Below are 22,179 nucleotides of genomic sequence, written 5' to 3'. Positions count from 1 at the left end.
TCACATTATTAATTAGGTGTAATTTCCCATTATTTCCATTATTAGCACTGAAGGCATTATCTTATCAATGGCACACAATGTGAGACCTACATAAATATAAAATTAGCGCGCCATATTCGAGAGTTCATTTCCGCTTTCCTCAAAAACAGGAAGTTATGTGCGACGCGCCATCCCTAACCTACTTAGCCAAAACAAAAGAGTTCCCTTACAATTGCCACTGCATAAAGCTACCTTAAGCATTCTCTATTCATAAAATGGTAAATAGTAAAACCTATTTACATAATACAATAAACATGTAAATGCAATAAGAACTGTACATAAAATAAATACAATGCCAATATTATATATAGGTATTTAAGTTGACAGCCAGTTTTCTAATGTCTGTGGTACATTTTCCTGAAAGCCGAGTTTTCCCGAAGCTCATTGGCAAGTCTACTCGTGTCGTAACGTTTCGACCAATCAGAGCGCGCTTCAGCAGATCGATGCGCACGCCGGCCGTAGAGAACGCCCAAATGTCAGATTTCCCTGTTGTCATCTGTGAATTTGGTCTGCGCGATCGATAACACGAATTGGCTATTCGAAGTTACAGAGGTTGAATACTTATTGAGCCGTGTATGGATAGATAGTTAACGTCGGTGCTTCAAGTAGCATAATTTTCATTGTAAAGTGGTGAAATGGATACGAGCGGGGCGTACGGCGGCGGCAAGGCTGGGGGAGCCTTCGATCCCCAGCAATTCATCCAGAGACCACCCGTGATCGTGAGGGCGGTCTGTTGGGTAAGATACTTTACATGCAACCCACTCACATCATGTAATGCGACGAAACAGTGTTTTTCCAATACAGAAAGATCGAGTTACGTCAGCGTTCTTAATTCTAATAAAAACATAAAAATGTAAATTGATTAAAGTTAGATCTATGTACTTGCCTTAATTTGTTAAAATCGATGTTTATGTGGTTTTCCTATTTCCAACTTTACGTTGACATAAACATAATTAAAATTGAATTGATCGGGGAAAGTATGTCATTGCATCTCTCAACAAATTGAATTTGTTTTTCGAATTACGAATATCTTTATACTTTTTTTCTGAGAGTCTTTTTGAAACGCAGCATGAAGGTTCTACTATATAGCATGTGACTGGCCTTGGGTTAAGTAAAGAGCTATGTAACCTAGAATAGACAATTATTCACAATCTGTGCATATTGATAGTAGTAATTGAAACTTGTGTAATGCTGCACGCTGCATTGATTGCATGGTGCTGCTTTTAAATTTACTCATAAAATATTTATAGACTTTACAACTGGGTCACTTCGGATCATTATTAATCCGGTAGAAAGATTGGCTATCTTTAACAAGGTTACTCTAAATAGTCTGTAGAAAGAATTCTTTCATCGCGTCTTTAAAAATAGAGCAGTTGGGTATGGTATCTTACATAGACCGCATTTACCTACCTACTATTAAAAAAATAAACACACATATAAAAAAACAGTTTAACCCTGAAAAAACACTAATCATCCTGATACACCCTGATAAATTTTCCATAGCATTACATTTACGAAAAAAGTTCCAATAAAATGAAAGTTCCGAAAAGAGGTCCAATATTCAAATGGTATTTTAATGTCACCACGATATTATCAGATGGGTAATTGACAGCTGAGTAAGGATAGTATAATATTGAAATACTATTTGTTTGAGGTCAAGGCTTTCTGATCAATAAAGGTCGTATCAAACACCGTAGAAATAGGTTTTAGTTACGCACTGCAACTTTGTACTAAATAAATGTGGATGGATATAGTATAGGAATAATAGGAAGGATATAGAATAGGAAGGCGACTACCAGAGAAACGATGGATGACTTGTGAGTCGACATGGCTAGAAAGAACGTAACTAGTGAGATAAGTGAGATGACGGCAGAGAGAAGAATATGGAAGAAGATAGCATGCTGCGACGACCCTAGATAAAGATTGGGATAAGGGCAGATGATGAGAAAAATACGTAAAAAGAGCTTTTTATTTCACTTTACTATGACTTAACAATGGTTAAAACGATGTATTGTCTAATGTTAATTATTGATGATCCATGTTGAATTAGGTCAGGAAACTAGACCATGCGACTTGCGAAGTATTTGTAAAGTATAGAGTGATGCACTCTATTAAATAGTTGGAACATCAAATCGAATGCAGCATGAACGGAAAAGAGCAGTAGAATTATTTGATCATGCGTAGTTAATAATGGAACGCTAGAAATTATATTCCTAAGAAATTTTTTTGCGTGAAATAATAAAACTGGTCCTTATTTGGAGTTAGTAAATAGTAATTAAAGGTCTCCTGTATATGTTAAGTCGATTTTATCCAAATATGGTGTATTGACGTTCATATAAGTGTTACATGAAAAGAGTAATTATTTCTATACTAAGTAGGCAAGCCATTGTTAAAATAAAAAAAAACTTGCCAAGTTCCATATAGGTACCTACGTTCCTGATACCTGAGAAACGTAAGCTGGTCACTTAAAAAAATTGTTTGTCTAGTACACCGTACGTATTTCCAAAAATATCATCATTAAAATCGCATACTGATGAAGTTATGTCACATACCTACCCACATTTTGACAAGAACTTGAATGACAATTTGACATTTTGACAAGAATCCTAACTTGTTCTAAAAGTATCTTCTATTTTCCCCAGCTATTCAGCGTGATTGTAATGGGCTGCATATCAGCCAAGGGCTGGCGCACGGCAGACGACGGCAAAGAATATTGCGTCTACAACAACGACACGAATGCCTGCAACTATGGCGTCGGCATCTCCGTCATCGCTTTCGTAGCCTCCATAGGTTTCATCGCGGGAGAATACCTCTTTGAACAAATGTCATCTGTCAAAACTAGGAAGCATTACGTACTGGCTGATATGGGATTCTCTGGTGAGTGTTCTTTTTTTTGTAGTTTGAATTTGGAATGTATTTTGCAGCTTTTTTCATTTTTCGACGAAAACTCATTCGAACTGTCATAGTGTTATACAGACCTTGTTTGATTACGCAAACTGAAGATGGAAGATGAGGTAATTCTTAGATGTAGATTAATAATAGTTTCATACATTCAGTCATCGTAAAAATATTTTGTATGTATAAAGATGCCTTAAACTTACCCATGAATTGATCAAACATTGAAAAAAACTTGCATAAACGGCAAATATTACCTAATGTAAAGTACCTACAATTATAGACATGCACCGACATAATACCCCTTATTTTTATTTATTTTTTATTGTTCTTAGAGTAGGCTTACAGACCAATATCGTATTTTGACTAACAGTAACCGTACAGTTACAGTTCATATACGCCTCCTCATAATTAACCTACACCAGAAGTACTAATTACCACTACAGACCTACAAAGCATAGTAGTCACCTAGTTGAAACTATTCCGCCTTTACTACCTACATAATTGCACTACTTGACATGTGTTACACGAAGTTTAAACACGAGATTTACCCTACTTACCTAAGCCTAACAATCAATCGTACCAAAGGGTATCGGGTTGCCCGGGTAAATGGGTTGAGAGATCAGAGAGGCAGTCACTCCCAGCAGTCCGGAAATAGTTGGGGAAAAAGCTAGACAGATACAAGAATACATGACCAATAGGATACACCTTAGGTACAAAATAAAGTATCCAGAGGTCTTCCCTAAAACTCATGAAAACGACTTTCAAGACAATAAGTCAATAAACTTGTGAGGATCTAAATTGAATTTGAGGTCAAATTAATTGCCCTCATCAATGGCGGGCAGATTTATATGTATACTGCATGCCGTGTCAGGGGTCAAGAGACTGCCATGATGCGCTCGTGTAATTGCAGTTAGAGGTACCTACTGCATATGATGATATTTGAGCATGAAAACAAAAGAGTGGAAGAACCAAAGGAAATTGCATTGCAGTTCCATACGGGAGCTGGCAACGTAATTTTTTGCAGTTTTTAAAATATTACCTATCTTCCAAAGGATAGGTACCTATGTATTGTTAATTGTACTTATACATATGAAGTTCCTTTCTGACTTGCAAAGCTTGACAGTCAGCTCCGCATATTTCTGGCGATCCTCGGTAACGCGAAAACAGTTAGAAATTAATTAAAATTATCTGACGTTTCTTAGCCATGATTTTTACTACAGACTTTACTTAACTAGTTCTTTAGCCAATGCTTTGAAATATTCACGTCAAAGATTTCCATCAATAGATTAATTCAAAACACAACATTGAGTTAAAGCGTGAGGTATTACAATATTTTGTTTAACTTTCTTTATTAACGCGTAGCACCTGGCAGTAATTGTTTAAATAACATTAATTATATGGAAATTCTATTCCTTCTTGAAAGGCAAACGTAAAAAAGTACCTATTACTAGACTACGTTATTGTTAGAAAAAGAACCTCGTGGATTTTCATCTAGGGCGTAACCCCTTAATCTCGTATGGCCAGTTAAACGTTAAATTAAAACTTGTGCTTCTAGAAATCAAACAGACTTCAGCAAACACATAGTAGGTACCATATTTATTTAATAGGTGCATTGGAAATTCGACTCCTTCGTAACCGTCGACGAAAAGGGAGGAGTGTTATAATGAAGTCAACTAATTAACCTCCACTTTTAAAAGAACAATCTAGAATTAACGACAGCCAAGGAACCATTTAAGAGTCTACAGTACAAGACAAATGTTACCCCTTAACACATAAACAAAGCTTAATTTCTGTTCAGAGATTATGTACTTATTCGTTATCTCCCTATATTAATTACAAACCATAAAATAAAAGTAAGATGCGTCCATATTTTTAAGTACTCCCATTATTGTCAGGTCATTCAGTCTTTATTACTCGAACAACGTAATTCTTAGCGCGCATCGATCGGACAGCATTCAGTCTCAGTGGGTGTAAAATTTTATAGATCGTAAAATTCACCCTAATTTGTTACTTATCGTGTGAAAACGGATTCACGTTTACGAGGGCGATTGTGCCCACCTTACAGGGAAAGTCACTTCGTTTGCGCATTATGAAAATTTCCTGACGAGCCGAAATTGTAGGCGTCGAGAACAAACCACGGAGTGAGGAAAGATCTCCATGGAACAAACACACTCAAGTGTTATGTAGGTAGTTCATAAAAATGTGATTAACGTTAGTCACAACTAAAATAACTTAATTCTTTGTAATAATTTAACTAAACAATTTACAGGAAAAAATTAGTAGTTTTCAGTAAACAGCAATAAAAATAATTTATTACAATCATAATAAGGCGTATTGTCACGAATGTAAGGTACCTACCCTACGTACTTTGTTTGTGTTTATTTAATTGTCTCATTTCACGACATTAGGTACTATGTACCAACCACTTTATATGCTATCACATACCTAACATTTTGTAGGAATATTATGACGAGTTCGCAAGGGCTTCTGCCGTTAATTCCCTAAGAGACTACGCCCCATAGAAGAGTCTCATATGAAGTAAATAAACTATGTACCTTTCTTTAAAACAAAAATGAACCACCCTTTCATTAATTTCCAGCGTTCTGGGCGTTCCTGTACTTCGTGGGTTTCTGCTACCTGTCTAACGCGTGGGGCAAGACTGACAACCCTCCCGTCGGCACAGCTAACAACATGCAGGGTGCTATTGCCTTCTGCTTCTTCTCCATCTTTGCTTGGGTGAGTAATGGTTTATTGTAAAGAGTTGGTAAGCATAAATTTGTAGAGGAATGGAGAAACATTCTTGAGAACCTAGTTGTTTTCTCCACACCTTTTGCGTTCTAATGACCTACAATGATTCACCGACTACCGATGAGACAAGACACATTACCAGAAACTGGAAACATAAACTTTTAAGAGAGAAGGCCTGAATGTTAAAAAGGATCGACACACGACATCGTTAAGTTTATTCACATTTCTATAGTTGCTCCATTTCTTCCCAGCAAAAACACATAGGATGTTGTAGTCTTCATAAAACAGTTTTCCCAATGCATACTGACTTATGAAGACTCTGACGTTCAAAAAGTTTGAGTAGGTAAAAGGTGCATCATAATTTGGCAGGTACCATAACAATCATTACATATTCCAGGTGGCGTGCGCGTTCTTCGCGTTCCAGCGGTTCCGTGTAGGCGCTGACGCAGCGTTCGCGCCGGCATACGAGGTGGAGGGCGCAGTGGGCAGCCCCGGCGCCTTCCCCGCCTACCCCGCCGCGCCCGACCCCGAGCCCGCCTACAGCGAGCCGCCCTTCTCGCAGAACCATGGCACAGGTCAGTTACCAACTTATGGTAGCCTATCCAAGAACCTAGCGAGGCTGACCATGAGCCAGCTTCCTCACTTTTGTCAGTCATCACACCATCATGTAGATATTATAATAAACGCTAAGACTATATTGGAGACCAATGTCAGCCATGGCGGCTCTTCTAAGATCAGCCTGCTGTGCAGGAGATTTATAGCGCACAGGCACGTAATTAGCCACATGCAGCACTCTCTATTCACTCTCTTAGCCCTCTACCCGGATCTTGCCAGCTTCCTTGAAAAGCCATGGCACAGGTAACGTTGTTATTATCAAAGACAATAGGACCTGCGCTGCATTATTTACATACCTAGGTACTCCATAATATCTAACTTCCACAATTGACTTTCTACATTAAAACCCTATTCTTACTTCTGTTATTCTTCACGGCATGAGTCAATGGCGTCAGTGAATTCAAAGTAAAAAATACTGAAATTTTATGGTATATTTTAAAATTTCAGGAAACATCGACTACACGGCCCCAACTTACTAAGCTGTTTCGCGGCATCGGAATGGTTGATTTTATCAAGTTTTATTTGCAAGCTCACGTAACGACGGGGACGTAACAATGATTTATTGTTACTCGGATCACACCTACAATACAAATGCTACCAAAAATCGACTAAATGCATCCTTCAAACGATTCAGACCAGTCGATTTAAATCGATAAAAACCAGTGTTACCAACAAAAAAACCAAAGATCTACCAAACAAATCCGAACATACAAAAAGTATGTAAATACTTAATTGATTATTATTAATTGTTGAGTGATAGCTAATCATGTCCATTTATTTTAGTGAAGCTTATTTTTTTATTTATTTACTAAGTGTAGCCATAATCAGTCATTACATTAAAATTATACCAAAGTTCATGTACATTGTAATCAGATGATATAAACATAAATATTATATATATTCAAGTATATGAAAACGTGTATCGCTTCACAGTACCTGCTTGTAGGTATATTCGACAATATTCACGTATATAATGTAATATAACATCATATATTATATGTAAATAACAATGTATTCTAAACAAATATTAAAATACTATACCTACATATTGTAGATGGGTCTCAGACGACTGTTTGAAATTGAGGCTGCATATGTTATTTCGAAAAATACCTACCTGAAAAACTGAATATATGCCCCTTAATTGTTTCAAGTAAATAAAGGTTCTTACAATATACAAAGTGCTGCCATCTAGTCGTTTGAGACCGCAAACCCCCTTTGTGTGATATTTATTTTTTAAATTACTTCTCCACTATCATCGTGCCATGTCTTTGAGCTATATTGAAAGTTTATTTTTTTAATAAAAATGTTATTTTGTCCTAATCAGAATGTTTCAAAATCATACCTCATTTTAGCTATGTCGTATAGGATAATACAATATTATGATGTATTTAAGAGCAAACCCTGAAGATAGAGTGGTTACTTAGAAAAATAGATAAATAAATATTATATATCCAGTACTTCTTTAGGAATCCTGCAATTATATGCAGTCAGTCAGTGCTTTTGATCATAAATCGAACTTATCAAAAATAAAACTTTTATTTTTATTTACATTACGTTCATTCATGTTAAATTATTTATCAAAGCAACCACTCTGTTTAATGTACAATATAACCAGTAACCAAGCTTGAATAATAATATATTGAAAAAAAATCTTAAAACTAGGACGAAATATTAATTACATTAGTTAATATTTACTCGTAAACAGCATATCGTCATTATTTAATTTAATATGTAACGCGCTACTGCAACACTTTAGGGTTGGACCACATCTGGCAGCACGGAATCGCCCTTTTCCATCGCCCTTTTTCTTTCTGTCGCTTAGAACTGCTATTTGATAGACCGAGACAGAAAGCATAATGCGATAGCACCCGACGGAATTCTCGAGGCGATCGCCATCACTTAATCTGTCTCGGTCTAGCAAATTGAAGTTCTAAGTGACAGAAAGAGAAAAGGCGACGGAAAAAGGCGATTCCGTGCTGCCAGGTGTGGTCCAACCCTTACGCGAAACATGTTGTCTGTAACATGTTGCGTTACATAATGTTGTTTCTTGTTCGGTACATGTATTGTTACTATTTAGATATTAAATGCTTCTGAAGTGCGTAGTTTTAGTAACCCTTGGGATATGTCTTGGCAGATATTGGAAAAAGGAATCACTTAATACAACTTATTAAATGTTTTTTGTCTTCAGTGTGAACTACTGTTGTATGGGCCCGTTGTGTCCAGATTGTGTGCTGTTTTGTAGAAATGAAATAATATACCTGATTGCTATGAAAATATTTTCAAGATTTTAAGGTTTAACATCACTCTATGTGTGTATTACTGTATTCTGAATATCTACAATGACATAGTCTAAGAATTTGTAAAATTTAATCTCAATAACTCCTAAGAAGTGTTACTGTCTCGTCTAAGATAGTGTATATTTGTCTCTCAATACCCACAAAATGTACCTTATGGATCTAATACATTCAGTATTAATAAATAGTTAAATATTATATCTATGACTTAAGCGCTTTACCCAAATCATAGTATTTTTTTAATATAAAAAAATATATTCTAGGTAATGCTCTTATTAGAATACTTACATTTAATTTCTGGGCACATTTTTATTATTACTCTCGCGTAGTTTTATTAGTCTTACTGTAATAAGCTGTCGATGTAATTTGAGCTCTATTGAAGTGCTGTTAAGGTCTAAAATTGAGTACAAAACAGTTGACCCCAGGGTAAATAATTGAAATGTGTCCTGTTAGGACTTGGAAAAGTCGGCTTGCTGATAGTTTGATGTTTAATGGAAAAGTTATAAGTGTGTTTGTTGTACTCACTATGTATAGGAAAGTACATTCTGTGTATAAATAAAAATATATGTTAGTTGGACAAGATAAATGTTAAATCCTTACAAAACTGACACCTTGAAAATATATATATCAAAATATTTTTCTGTTTAACGCGTGTTTGTATCGTGCGAAAACGAATTTCGCATTCTAATCATAGGATATATAACGTGTGCAATAATGGTTCTAAACTTTATTATTTCAAGTATATAAATGAATATTACCTAACTGTATAAATAGCGTGATATTAATGTGTGTTGGCTTAAATCGTCAGCAAGCCTGTAGATGTCTTTATCACTTCCATAGCTTGCACTATTGTTTATAAAATCTTAGCAATAATGAGTATTCAGATGCATTCATTACTCAAAAATGTATTTATTCACGGTTAATGTTGCCAGCACATCGATTTTTTAAGCTTGCAAGCTTTACTGAGTAAAGAGTACATCTGAATTGTGTGAAATTCATATCAGTCTTATGTGTTAGGGGCATCGTCGTAATATATATAAAAATCATTTCGATGAAAGTACTCATTATATATTTAGGTAAATATTTAAATGATGCAATGATAAATCAAATCGTTTTTGTGCATATAGGTACCAACAATTCCTATAATTGCCTACATTCCATTGCAATCTCTATAACTTATCGTATATTTTTTTAAACTTATAGGTACCTACGTTTATTTGATACCCTATTGAATACCCTTCAGAGATAAATATTTTGACATGGTATCAGAACTTGTCCTTACCATGGACTGATGACCTGATGCTGGTAGACGAGGAAAATCAAGTCAGCAGAACTCATAAATAAAATCAGAATTCGAAGAAAATAAATATTACGGGTTTTCTCAGATTTAAAATTAGATATAATTCTTTAAATTGCCACCTTACAAATTTTTTTTTCATATGCCCTTCATGCACATGATTGATAAAAAAGTAAATCTAACGAAAATTAAACTATTGTTACTTTGTTTTCGTAATCACTAAAATGTAAACATTGATCTGTACACTATATTATGTAGTTATTATTAGCCGTAGACATGTACCTTGTATGTTGGTTAGTATGTTCTGACGATAATAAAAAAATCTAATAAACAGTAAAAAAATATTGTAATAAGTGTTGAGTATTTTAATGCTAAAGTCGTTCAGTATTCGGTAAATACCTACCTACTTAATGTTAAGACGAGTGTATAAAAAATTAAAAGAGGTTTTATTTAATTCCTATTTATTTTTGTATTTGTTTTATCTTATTGTACTTATTTAAGTAATCAAAGACACGCTTTCTGTGAAATGGGATGCAGTGCAACATTTTCTCTTTATTACTACCAAATGATTTCCTTGTCGTAAGTTGGCAACACACGAAAAAAGACCGCGTAATTTAAAGTAAGAATGTTAAGCGTAGGGTAAACCTTCATTAAATGTGTCCAACGCAAAGTGTCACCAATATTCAGTTCTATCTAATTTATTCAGGTCATCAGTCAGCATCTGCATCTCATATCTCGGAATAAATTAAAGACATTTTTGTGTATTTATTTTTATCGGCTTTTCAGCCGACTGTTTGTTGTTTTGCACATTTTGAATGTAATTATCGAATTGGGTATCAAGTGTAACCTTTGTCTGTTTCATAACGATCCTAATGGCAGTAGGTACTTAAGTTTTAAAAAACCACATGCCTAAATCCTGTCATGCTCCAAATCGTCATTACAATACCTGTGATCGCCCATGACTCGTAAGATTAGCGTGTGATTTTGATAACATAGTGCGGAATTTACGCTTATCAAAAACAGTGACCTGATTTCTGTTGATAAGCTTATAGACGACACGCGACATATTTTCATTGCGAGTGTGTCTGTATGCCATAATGTGAGTCACCACGGCATCGTATGATTTTTGACCGGGTTTTCTAATCCGCCAGCAGATCACTGATATTGATTTTTAATGATGCTCCTTGGTGTTAATAATGCTACTTTAAGTAGACTTGAGTTAGGTTCTCATATAAGTTTCATAGTACATAATATAAAGGTACAACCTCCTAAGCCAAGAATATAATAAATAGGTGAATGGAACCGGTGTTGTTTCGGAAAATCGATTAATGTTCTACGTGTTTTCAATACAATATTACACTGTAGCGTTAAATTGTACCCCAAACGCACAAACCTGGGTGTATCCAATTCGATGATTATATTCGACGTGCACCTCATGTGTATCGTGTTTAGATGTTCGATAATAATGTGCAAATGAAATAATGGTAAATAAAAATTAATTGGAATAATAGATATTGTGGATGGAGTGTTTTATTTACTACCCAAATACGTAGTTTCTTTTCAGTTAGCGTATTAACCTGCGGTGTAGTCGCGGTTTTTTTCTGTGGGATGTGTGTGTGTCTGTAAAATAAATACAAGTTTGCTTTCTGCATTCATTTTATTGGACACTTTTACTTACAATTAAAAATTATCACAAATAAACAGTGAAAATTACTGATGATTCACAGAATCTAATAAAACGGCAACGGGTAGACCTTTAAATTTCTAATGCAACTTGACACAACATAAAGTGGCAAATTGTTATCAACTAAAGATGCTTACATTGCAAATTAACATTACGGAATTAAAATCAAGCTTAACCTAGAAGAATTTCGCATTGTTCAGTACTATTTCAGAAGTATTTCACAATAATTTCAGTGTGTTCACCTCAGTAGGGTGATGTAATAGTCCCGAGCCGCACTATTTCGAGGGCAGTTCATTCAACTGTCATGTCCTCAGCAGCTGTCGCGAGGGTACCTAATTAGCGTACTAGTTCATACTCTAACTATGCAGCATATTAACCATTGTTACATTTTGAGAGCAATCAAGGAGTTGTGATGCTTTGTTCCGAAATACCGAAGCAGTTATTCAAATAGTAAAATAGCAAAACTGATAAAAACATGTTCCTATGATATCCAATGTTAAACATAAAAAAAAAATCATTGACTATGCTTAGATACTGAATACGGAACTAACGAATTCATAGCATTGAAACGATTTTTTTGTTAACCAGTTTTAAACATTTCCTAATGTCATGACAAAATCGGAACAAGCTTGTTTAAAAATGATATTCTGACAATAATAGCCTGCCTACGCGGGTCTACTATAGGGCTTCGCATACATTAACATTTTAATCATAGAATAATTTTTACATGTAGGCTGAACATAATTGGATTCAAATATTTATGACATTTTGTTTTCAACTATTCAAATTCTAATTTAACAAGGTCATAATATTAATTATAACAATTGTTATTAATTATAATCCTTATACAATTTCTGCATAATACTTTAAATATCAATACCATCTTTTGAATGGACTTCAGAGGCATTGAGTGATGAATTTTTTTAACAATGAATAACATTACATTTTTGAGATATTTTCAGGCAAATTTGAAATGGAAAAACTGCGCAAAATTGCCAGTTGCGCTACTTTATCACTACACCTAAACACATCTACTTATAACTAAGTTTTTGTAACATCTGTGTTACAGAAATAGTCGTAAAACATATAAACGACGCTAGTTTACTTAAAGCTAAATTAAAGATGCATACTGTCAGACAGTTTCAATCATCACTGTAGAAACTTAATTAAAACTTAACCATTAGTATCACTGTTACCAGTATAAAAGGAACTGAACAAGTTGTAGCATACAGATCTAGTTTACAGTTAAAACTTTGGGATGAGAGAGGTAACAAGAGTTTGTTTCATTTGAATTCTGCTTCCAAACCACAAGTTCTGATATCACACTGGAGAAAAATCGAAATGGAAGGTCAATGGCATTCTAATTAGAATATTATCTCATCATGTTTACACAACGTGTGGATAAAACGAGTTTAAAATACTTGAATCAGTTATTCATGTTAGTCAATTTGATATCAAATGAAACCAACTCTTATTACCTAACATTGAAGTTTTCATTTGACTTCTGGCAACTCTAAGATTCATGAATTTTGTACCTATCTTATCATAATTATCTATAATGTAAATGACCTGCTTAATAAGTAAATTTTAGCTTATTTATTTGAATATCTGCAGTAAAAACGACAATAATACTTATTTTATCCCACAATTATGACAAGACATTAAGAGTTACCAGTCTACAACATTATAAAAATAACCATTGATGAATATAAAAAATACAACTGGCAAAAATGGACAGCTAATAGACTGTTTGCAGCTTTTACATTAAGAAATAGGTACAAACTATGATTTGTTACAATCTACCACTTACAAAAGTGCAATTATGAATACAAATAGTGACATAATAAGTGGTTTGAGTCAACTACATACATAACGCATGTAATTGGTCATTAACATGATATTATATGATATACACATATTTTATAGTCACATTACAATGGTCCAATGAGCTATATTTACAATGTTATTCATGCTTTAACCAAAACATACTGGAGAACTGAGACTTAAAGCCAAATCTACTATTAAGGCTTTGTCATGCACTTATATCCTTTTTTTTTTGTTTACAATATTATAATTTTTTTCTTAATTTTCTATATTATGACTACTCTACTGTTACTTCCAAATGCTTTGTTATTCCTTCACTGGTATATCTTTATAGCAATTTTAATTCTATATCTTCTTCAACAGCAAATGCCACAGAACATTTGATTTCCTTAAGGCGCGTACGCACGTACGAACACGAACATAGCGAACACAAACACCAGACCCGAACATTTGGTTCGTACGTATGGACGGCATATTCGAACACGAACGCAAACATAGTTCGAGTCGAGTTCGCGACCAACAGTCGTGAACTCTATCTTAGTAGCCATGACGGCGCCGTTGGAAGTGGTCGATTGTGAAGTTATTAAAGCGCTTCGAACACCGTCCATACAGAACACACTACAAGGATCGCCGCGAACATGTTTGACGAACAGAGTGTTCGATGTTCGATAGTGGTACGAACGTGCGAACCAAGTTGTTGCATACCATGTAACGCAACAAATTTGTTCGTACGTGCGTACGCGGCTTTAAAGCAAAAATGATTCGTAACTTACCAATAATACTCTAGCAATGATCTATACACTGCATACAGCTTCAGATGTATTTTTAACATCAATCAGTTGTCAGTTCCCATAAAAAGAAAAAGATAATCACATACCTGGAAATACTAAAGTCTGAAAAAATTCACATTCCATTCATTTGGAAATATGCATACAAATTATTGATATTAAAATTACATCATAGCACATTAAATATTATTTATTGGTTACCTATTTCCTTGTATTTTTTGAACAGGCCAGCATTTAGAGAAAAGTCCTTTGGTGGTGACTTATTTTTTAAGTATTCTCTAAGCTGTGCCTGTTAGCCTGTACTACTTTTTGGCTTTCGCTGAGTTCCCTTGCTTGTGCGGAGGAGTCCATCTCAATGCGGTAGGGTCTACAGTCAAGCGGGGCTTCTTGAAATGAGAGCTAGCTAACTGCTCAGCTACTATCTTCGGTGTAACACATATTACATGCTGCCCTTTCCAATATTTAACCATATTCATAGATTGGAGTGTAGATATAATATCTGTCTGGGATATTCCTGTCATAGAACTCAGATCTTTGATACTCAAGGTGCCTCTGCTCACACTTAATACTTCTAGCAGGACATATGACCAGTAGGACCTGTAACTTAACTTGCCCAAGTCTGACAATGGCTTCTCAGGACTACCCACAACATGTTCTAGTCTGGACAACTCGTAACTGAATGCTATAAGCAGCTTACCATAGCCTTGTCTCTGGTACGGTGGTAGCGTCAATATACAAGCAACATTGTTACCCTCCGGAGAGTCCTTTTCTTTAGAAAAATAGCCAACGAGATGTGCACCTTGCTTATCAACTTCACACAGAATGTAAAATAGAAACTGCTCTATATCAAAATATAATGTTTTGTGATCTAAGAATAATTTAGCGATTAAACAAAGATTTTGACAGTAAATTTTGTGTTCCTTGCCATCTGCTTCAAATATGGCTATTGTTCCTTTCCTGTATATCTCACTACCTAACGGTTGTCGCGCCGTGCACTCGCTCAGATGATACCTGTATGTTTTCTCCATTCTCATATATTTGAGGCAGTACTCACATATCCAAAGCTTTGATTGTTTGCCATATTCGTCAGGGTAGGGGCTGAAGTACCACGTATCTATCTCGTATTTACCAAACTGGATCCTGTCGATGTATTTAACTTTAGTGATAGCTTCGTGTTCCTTCTCGAGCGCCGCTGTTGTGGGGTCCATCTCCGCGTAAGACTTCTGAACATGATTGATTTCATCGTGTTTACGTTTCTGGTTCCTTGTTATCTTCCGGCCGGACTTGTCCGTCAGCAGGTGATCACAGTTTATGTTGTTGTTCGACTGTTCGCACATGTCGAATCTATCTGACATAACCCTGTGGCGGGATACCCATTCATCGAGCCTTCTATCGTAGCCCACATAGTGCACATAATACTCGTAGCAGCCCTCCGCGGCATTGTATCGCGTCTGTATAATCTCAGCCGGGTGCCATGACTCATCCGAACGCCGCACCAAATAATGCTCTCCGATGTCGAGAGGCTGCTCCTGTGTCGACTCCGAGTCTTCATGGTCCGTGCTCCGACACTCCGGATTAGGTAGTTCATTATTCACTATTGGTTTTTCTAACTCTTTATCACCTTTTGCCATATTCTAACGGGAATCAACAATCGTATCACGCAATACCGCGCAACGCGATCTATCGAAGTCGCCATAATAGCATAGATAATAGAAAATCAAGCGCGCAAAAACGTGCTGGAGTAGGGTGGTTCCCAAAAACCGTAACTTTACCAAAGTATCGATATTTGTATAGACGAAGTAAAATCTAATTTAAATAAACTTACAATAATTTTATTTTGAAACATTTCGACCCAAATAATATTTTTTTATGAAAGCAAAAATCTTGCTAAAATAGTTTTAATTATATAAAAAAATATGAGAGAGAAGTGTCTATGATCGAATGTGACCAGAGCAAAAAAAAGAAACTTTATTGGGGAGACTAAATATTTTAAAATGTAAGGCACCAATAACAATCACATAATTTTATTGGAATACTTATGAGTGAATTCAGCTCAAAATATTATATTGTATTAACATGTATTTTTTTGATAAGTTGAAACGCTTATCAAAATTAAAATGTCTGAGACAGGATGCTTACTCGCTCTTAAATAAGATCAATAATCACTTCGATCATAGTTAATCCAGCAGCCAACTAAACACTGGTGTCCATCGTCGTAAATTTTTGCTAAAACTAAACTTAACCAAACTTAGTTGTCAACAGGATTCTTCAAAAGTCCGGTACTCTAAAATTTAAAAAAATGGGTACTGACATTTTCTATCATTGCAACATTGCTATTAATGCCGTAATCGGCGAGTGAAACGTCTCCAACCAAAGTGAACGAAACGGAGGATTCGTGAACAAATTACCTTATCGCCAGCGAAGAGATATGAAATTAATATTTTTATCTAAAAACTGTGCAGTTCACTCGTACAAGTGTTGATTGTGATGCGGATGTGTATTGATTGCAACTAGACGTGGATACCAGTGCAGTTTTAGCAAATCCCGAGTTATTCGAGATTTCTGAAGCCACCCTTGATAAATTGTGCTTTATTAGTGACAAGACAACCGTCGAGTAGAACGCAAAAATGCAGGCGATTAAATGTGTAGTCGTCGGGGACGGGTAAGTTCTACAAATTAACTCGAAATGCATGCTTTCCTAACGTAACAATTATTGGTAAACGGTCTGACGTCATATTTTAAATTGAATCCTCGTCAAACGACGTTGGTTTGTGGCTTATCCAGCGCGTTGGTGGTGGTTATACAACGATAACACACGTTGTATTTACTATTGCCATTGTCCTATTGTGTTCTCTGACTACGCGGATAGTCTAAAAAGTATGAGTAATAAGGTGATAAAAAAAATCACACGCCAAGTATCTAGCCAGCCAGTAACGTGTAGGTTATTGTTCTCGGCCTTAGCGACCGACGTTTGAAACATATTGCCCATTGCTAGGGTCAATAATAAACAGCCAGATGTTGAACTACATAAAAAAGAATCTGCCCAACATTATTTGCAAGTTTTCTGTTGTCTATGTCTAGCTAAAATATGTAGATACCTTCATTTCAACTTAACTGTTTTGTTTATGTGAAAAAACAATCATACTAGTAGTTATTGTTAATTATTATAGTAGAAACAGTCTCGTTATTAGTGGGAAGACAGTGTCCCAAAGCTTTTGGTAATTTTACAATTTATCCTTCAATTTACTTGCATCAATTTCTAAACTTGACTGATGTTATTTAATACAGTTAAATACTCATGACATATTTCCTCAGGGAAATCCATCGGTCAAGTTTATTACAACAATATCAAAATTTACTTAAATTGCTGATTTTATGAGGTAAAATAATTAATGGAAACTTCATGAAATGATGTTACACAATCTATTAATTTTATGTATAGCACACATCTGTTTTTTCAGATATTTACTGCAAATCCAAAATGATTAAGTAATGTTATCATTTACATATTTTGTCTAAACCTGCCACTAAGTGCTTCCTTTCTCCAAACGAGGCCATCAACTGTACTCTTTCCATAGACCACAATTTGAATATGTAACCTTTTTACATAAGTAGAAAAGGAAGTCACATTATGAAAATCTTACATGCCAGGAATACAAATTGTAGCAAAAAGTATCAAGTTCATTTTTAAATAAATAAAATTTTTTACCTTTCATTGTACCATTTACAAAAGTATTGTTGATATCTTATCTATAAAGTTATGGCGAGCAGATAAGGCAAGTGATAAATGTGATAAAAAGCTAAACCTACTGATATTTTTTTGTTTTAGTAAACATAAATCTAAACAACTGAAACATTTTCCTGATATATAACAAAACCTGTTAAATATCAGTGGATAACATAAAGTTATTCAAATGCGTAAGTAACTATTTTGCAGAAAGGGTAGTTGATTTTCCATAAATATTTGAAATTGATTAACTCAGTATTTCATGGTTTTATAAATGGGATCTACCTATTTATTTATACCACTGACCAAGTATTTCACATGACTCATATTTTGAAAGTGTAAAAGTGTCACTCATGTATTATTGAAATGAAATAATAACTCAAAGGTCAAAAGTAATTTAATACATTATTCAAGTATTTGAAACTGGTCACATTTTCGATACCTATTCTATGCTCTAACTACATCTATGACCTAGGTCCACAATCTCAGATTGCATCGTAACTCGCACAGATGCTGAGTAATATGAGATACTCGGCTAATTGACACCGTGATATATTGCTTTGCAATTTAAACCGCTCTTACTGAGTCATGTGTAGGGCTCTATGAGATCATTAACTGTGAACGATTCATTATAATGCTGTATTGAAGAAGTTTTTATGCTGGAATTTAACTTACTTCTATATAATCATGTGTAAGTAGATTTAGCTTGCGACATTGTCTGCGTCTCAAGGGAATTATGTCCCTTGGTCAATAGTCACTTATCCAGGACACATGCAATATCATCTGTCTTGCCTTTTTCCAACTATGTCGGGGTTGGCTTCCAGTCTAACTGGATGCAGCTTAATGCTTACCAGTGTTTTGTTACAAGTAGCAACTGCTTATCTGACCTCCTCAACCCAGTTACCTGGGCAGCCCAGTACTCCTAGGGGTCAGACTGGTTGTCTGACTTACTGGCTTCTGTCTACCTATAATAACATTCAACCTGGCTTTATGTGTACATTATTTTACAATTCAGTGTATTACTATTTTACAGCAAATATTGCAAGTAGGACAGTCTCAATGGCCTCTAATGTTGACTTCCTTTTAGTGCCTAATCTCCTTACCTAGAAATGCATTCAGCATTGCTTATTCACTTAAACAGCTGTTTACATTTTGCTGTTTGCATAACCATGTTTTATTAAGTAGCCTGGCATTTTAACTACTTTATTTTTAGAATTACAGTTATATGTAGTTAAGTATGGTGGCTAATTAAATTATTCAATTCTATTAGAAGTATTTTTCACGTGGTACCTTCAACTAAAATCTTGTTAGTTCTAATTTTATGAAAATTGAGGGCTTTCGTTATTCAGAATAGCATCTTTTTGTGAGTAAAATTTTTTGTTCTTCGAAATCTTAATCATGAGGTTTAGATTTTCTGCTTGAATCTAGTAATCAACACTAGAAAAATGCAAAAGGAGTCTTCAGTGCCATTGAGAATATTTTAGAATTCCAATATACCTACCTACCCAATATAATTCGTAATGCATCTGAATCTTCCTATGCATTGCAGATAAATCTGAGGAGAGTTTGAAAACTAGGCTAGTAGTCAAGTACACACTAATAATAACAATCTATTTTTGTTTGTCACACAAACACATGTTTTTACGAATTCGCGCGAATCGTGAAGGTCGTTTCATGTACAATTGGACGGATTTCTAGTTTTTTTTTATATTTTACACAAGTATTGGGGGTTTGTGTTCATTATTTCCGTATCGAAGATTTTTTATTTCTTCATGAAAATTGAATGTATTCATTTTCTGCTTCTTTTTGTGAATCAGGCTTTTTCATATTCAACAGCTTGGAGCAAGAAGAATAAATAAAGGGATGCGAACTGTAGCTTCAGAAATAAACTAAACCAAATATTTTTATTGCTGAACTTTCAAACCAGTTCTCGCGTGCTCGTACCTACGCTTTAGATTTATTTTGCGGAGCGTCCTACCAGACCACCATCGAGTTTCCGAACGACTTGAGCGTCATACTCAGCACTTACAAGAAAGGGATCGCGAACTCCTTTCTAAAAGTGCACGATCACAACGTTCGTTAGGTTTATATAACGTTAACATCTAATCAATCACGTTTAATCTTAGCCTGTAGAAACTTAGAAAGTGTCGTTGACATTTTTATTGTTTATGCTTCCCTTGTCTGGTTTTGAGTTGAGATTTTTCGGGAACAAAGATAGCTTCGTCACTTCTCAATCCTTAATAAAATTTTATGCATAAAATAACGCGGATTTGTTGCGCCATTGTTACTTCAAGAATAGACTGACCACCATAATAGAATTACTACAAAAGACACCACTTATTTATAATGCTTAAGTACTTGCCTTACGCTCAAAAGGAGGGTTGGCTATTGACAAATATTTCGCCAATAGATGGATCAGATAATACACAGCCTTGATCCCAAAGGGCAGAGGTGTATTGTTGAACCCATAGATAGCCGATGACGGAGCGAACCGTTCTATCATATGGTGACACGACAAGGTGGGGCTAGTTCGGTGCTAAATGTATGAAAAAGGTGTGTATCTGTTATGGACCAAGTGATAAATTGGGCAGTATACATAATGCCCGGTCATTATGAATAATGCCCAATATGAGGGTGCAATTTGATAATAATTATTCAAACAATCAAATTGACCGGGCACTATACATATTGCTCGTGACCTTTTGGGCAAAGTAATAAAAACATATTTAATTTCATTTTTTTTATTGTTATTGACATTTAACTTAAAATAAACTAAATATAACACATCCCATATCAATTGACAGAGCATAGAAGTAAGCATGCAACATGCAGCAAGCATGTCTTCTGTCACGGCTCCGGCGCTGCGGGGCTCCGGCGGTCCCATGCGAGCTTATCGTCGCAGATGGTTTTCACGCTCACCACCGCAGCTTCGGCTTGCTGGCCGGCAGGGCCGGCCAGCCTCAGCCGCGGCAGCGAGCGCTTCAACTACCTGCGCCTCAGCTCGCAGGCCGCCTCGCCCCTCCGCGCCTACGCGGTTTTGAATTGCACTCTAGGGGTAGGGCAGACAAGACTACGTGGAGTCGGTTTGCAGCGATTCGTTTTCGTCACTAAGTTCAGTTTTTAATACAATGTTTTGAATCCAAATTAAATTCTACCATAAAAAAAAAACGAGCCAAGAAAAATGTGATCAAGAAAAACGAGGCCAAATTAGTAAATTAGATGACAATTGTCCAATTAATAATTTTGTGGCTAGACTTATAATTTCCCATTAAAATAGAACATATAATTTAAAACAATAATCATAAAATATGTAGCAAGTAACAGGATTTATTTATTAGAACAACTGCCACCCTCGCACCGCATAAAATATAGCTTTATTATCAAATTGCCCAACTATCATGTAGCAATATAATAATGCCCATGCAATGTGATAAATAATGAAGTTAAGATAGTTATTAATCACTTGGCCCGATAAAGCTAGACATTATTCATAATGCTCGGGCATTATAAATAATGCCCGAATTAATCACATGGTCCATAACATATCGACAGCTGTTTATCTCACTGCAAATTGTTATTACAGCGGACTAGAGTTTGTCTCGCGCCTGATCTTGCATCGTGCATCCAAATATAAGTTTAATTTTTCTACAGGGTCTTAGACATTTACTGAGCATTTCAAGTCCATTCTGATTTCTGCCGTAGGTATTTTTTGTTTCTTTGACAGTTGATTTGGATTCAAAGAATAAATAAACTATACCAATGGCAAAGTTAAAATTGCAGTTTCTGCTTATCCAATTTTAAGCTCAACCTACTTGCTTTGAATGTTCACCAGCATTCCGAAAAGGCTTTCTATTTTTTGGCAACCTTTCCTGTCATTGTAAATACAAGGCGAAACAATGGCTTTTGGTTTGTACTACAAATAGGGCACGGATAATACAGGGCTTTCTAAAAACGTTGTTTATGGCAGCTAAGTATGTTGTAGAATTCGGTTGTCCTAAACGTTTTTTACCTTTTCAACTCTGTGCTTAGAACTAAGGGAAATAGCTGCCTGACCGTCAGTTGCACAAAGCCCCATTAAAGTTGAAGCTTTAACTTTTATGGAGCTTTGTGCAACTGACGGTTAAAATCATAACAAATATCCATTTATAAATGGAGAAAGCAAAAAAGTTACCGAAAAAACCCAACAATTGCCCAAAGTAATAATGCTCATTGTAAAACCCAACTCATATCGTACCTAGTACCAATCAGAATTTCATATTAACCTA

The 22,179-nt window shown here is 35.3% G+C and overlaps 3 protein-coding genes across 3 annotated transcripts in view; 2 read left to right on the top strand and 1 right to left on the bottom strand.

Annotated features, from left to right (window-relative positions):
• Nucleotides 1-505: 505 nt before the first annotated feature.
• Nucleotides 506-11,412, top strand: LOC110372054 (synaptogyrin). Its single transcript, XM_021328574.3, has 5 exons — nt 506-776; nt 2,682-2,916; nt 5,537-5,673; nt 6,083-6,260; nt 6,748-11,412. Exons 1-5 carry the CDS (start codon nt 675-677, stop codon nt 6,777-6,779), a joined length of 684 nt encoding a protein of 227 aa, XP_021184249.1. The 5' UTR covers nt 506-674; the 3' UTR covers nt 6,780-11,412.
• A 117-nt stretch (nt 11,413-11,529) lies between these two features.
• On the bottom strand, nt 11,530-15,913 carry LOC110372040 (histone acetyltransferase KAT8). The gene has a single exon (XM_021328550.3). The coding sequence runs from the start codon at nt 15,816-15,818 to the stop codon at nt 14,490-14,492; it is 1,329 nt and encodes a 442-aa protein (XP_021184225.1). The 5' UTR covers nt 15,819-15,913; the 3' UTR covers nt 11,530-14,489.
• Nucleotides 15,914-16,514: 601 nt separating this feature from the next.
• The window catches only part of LOC110372021 (ras-related protein Rac1), a 28,866-nt gene continuing 23,201 nt past the window's right edge, over nt 16,515-22,179 (top strand). Inside the window, exon 1 of the mRNA XM_064037650.1 lies at nt 16,515-16,849. Within this exon, the coding sequence (XP_063893720.1) occupies nt 16,815-16,849 (35 nt within the window). The 5' untranslated portion in view covers nt 16,515-16,814. The remainder of the gene's footprint in view (nt 16,850-22,179) is intronic.

Source organism: Helicoverpa armigera, chromosome 2 (genome assembly GCF_030705265.1).
Source record: "Helicoverpa armigera isolate CAAS_96S chromosome 2, ASM3070526v1, whole genome shotgun sequence".
In the NCBI taxonomy this organism is placed as follows: Eukaryota; Metazoa; Arthropoda; class Insecta; order Lepidoptera; family Noctuidae; genus Helicoverpa; species Helicoverpa armigera.
Note: the sequence above shows the minus strand (reverse complement) of the source record. Positions and strands in the feature narration are given on the sequence as shown.

Excerpts from the sequence above, each read along its gene's own strand:
- LOC110372054 (XM_021328574.3), top strand. The coding sequence starts at position 675 with ATGGATACGAGCGGGGCGTACGGCGGCGGCAAGGCTGGGGGAGCCTTC. Across the intron at positions 777-2,681 it reads TCGTGAGGGCGGTCTGTTGG|CTATTCAGCGTGATTGTAAT; the intron begins GTAAGATACTTT and ends TATTTTCCCCAG. Across the intron at positions 2,917-5,536 it reads GGCTGATATGGGATTCTCTG|CGTTCTGGGCGTTCCTGTAC; the intron begins GTGAGTGTTCTT and ends ATTAATTTCCAG.
- LOC110372040 (XM_021328550.3), bottom strand. The coding sequence starts at position 15,818 with ATGGCAAAAGGTGATAAAGAGTTAGAAAAACCAATAGTGAATAATGAA.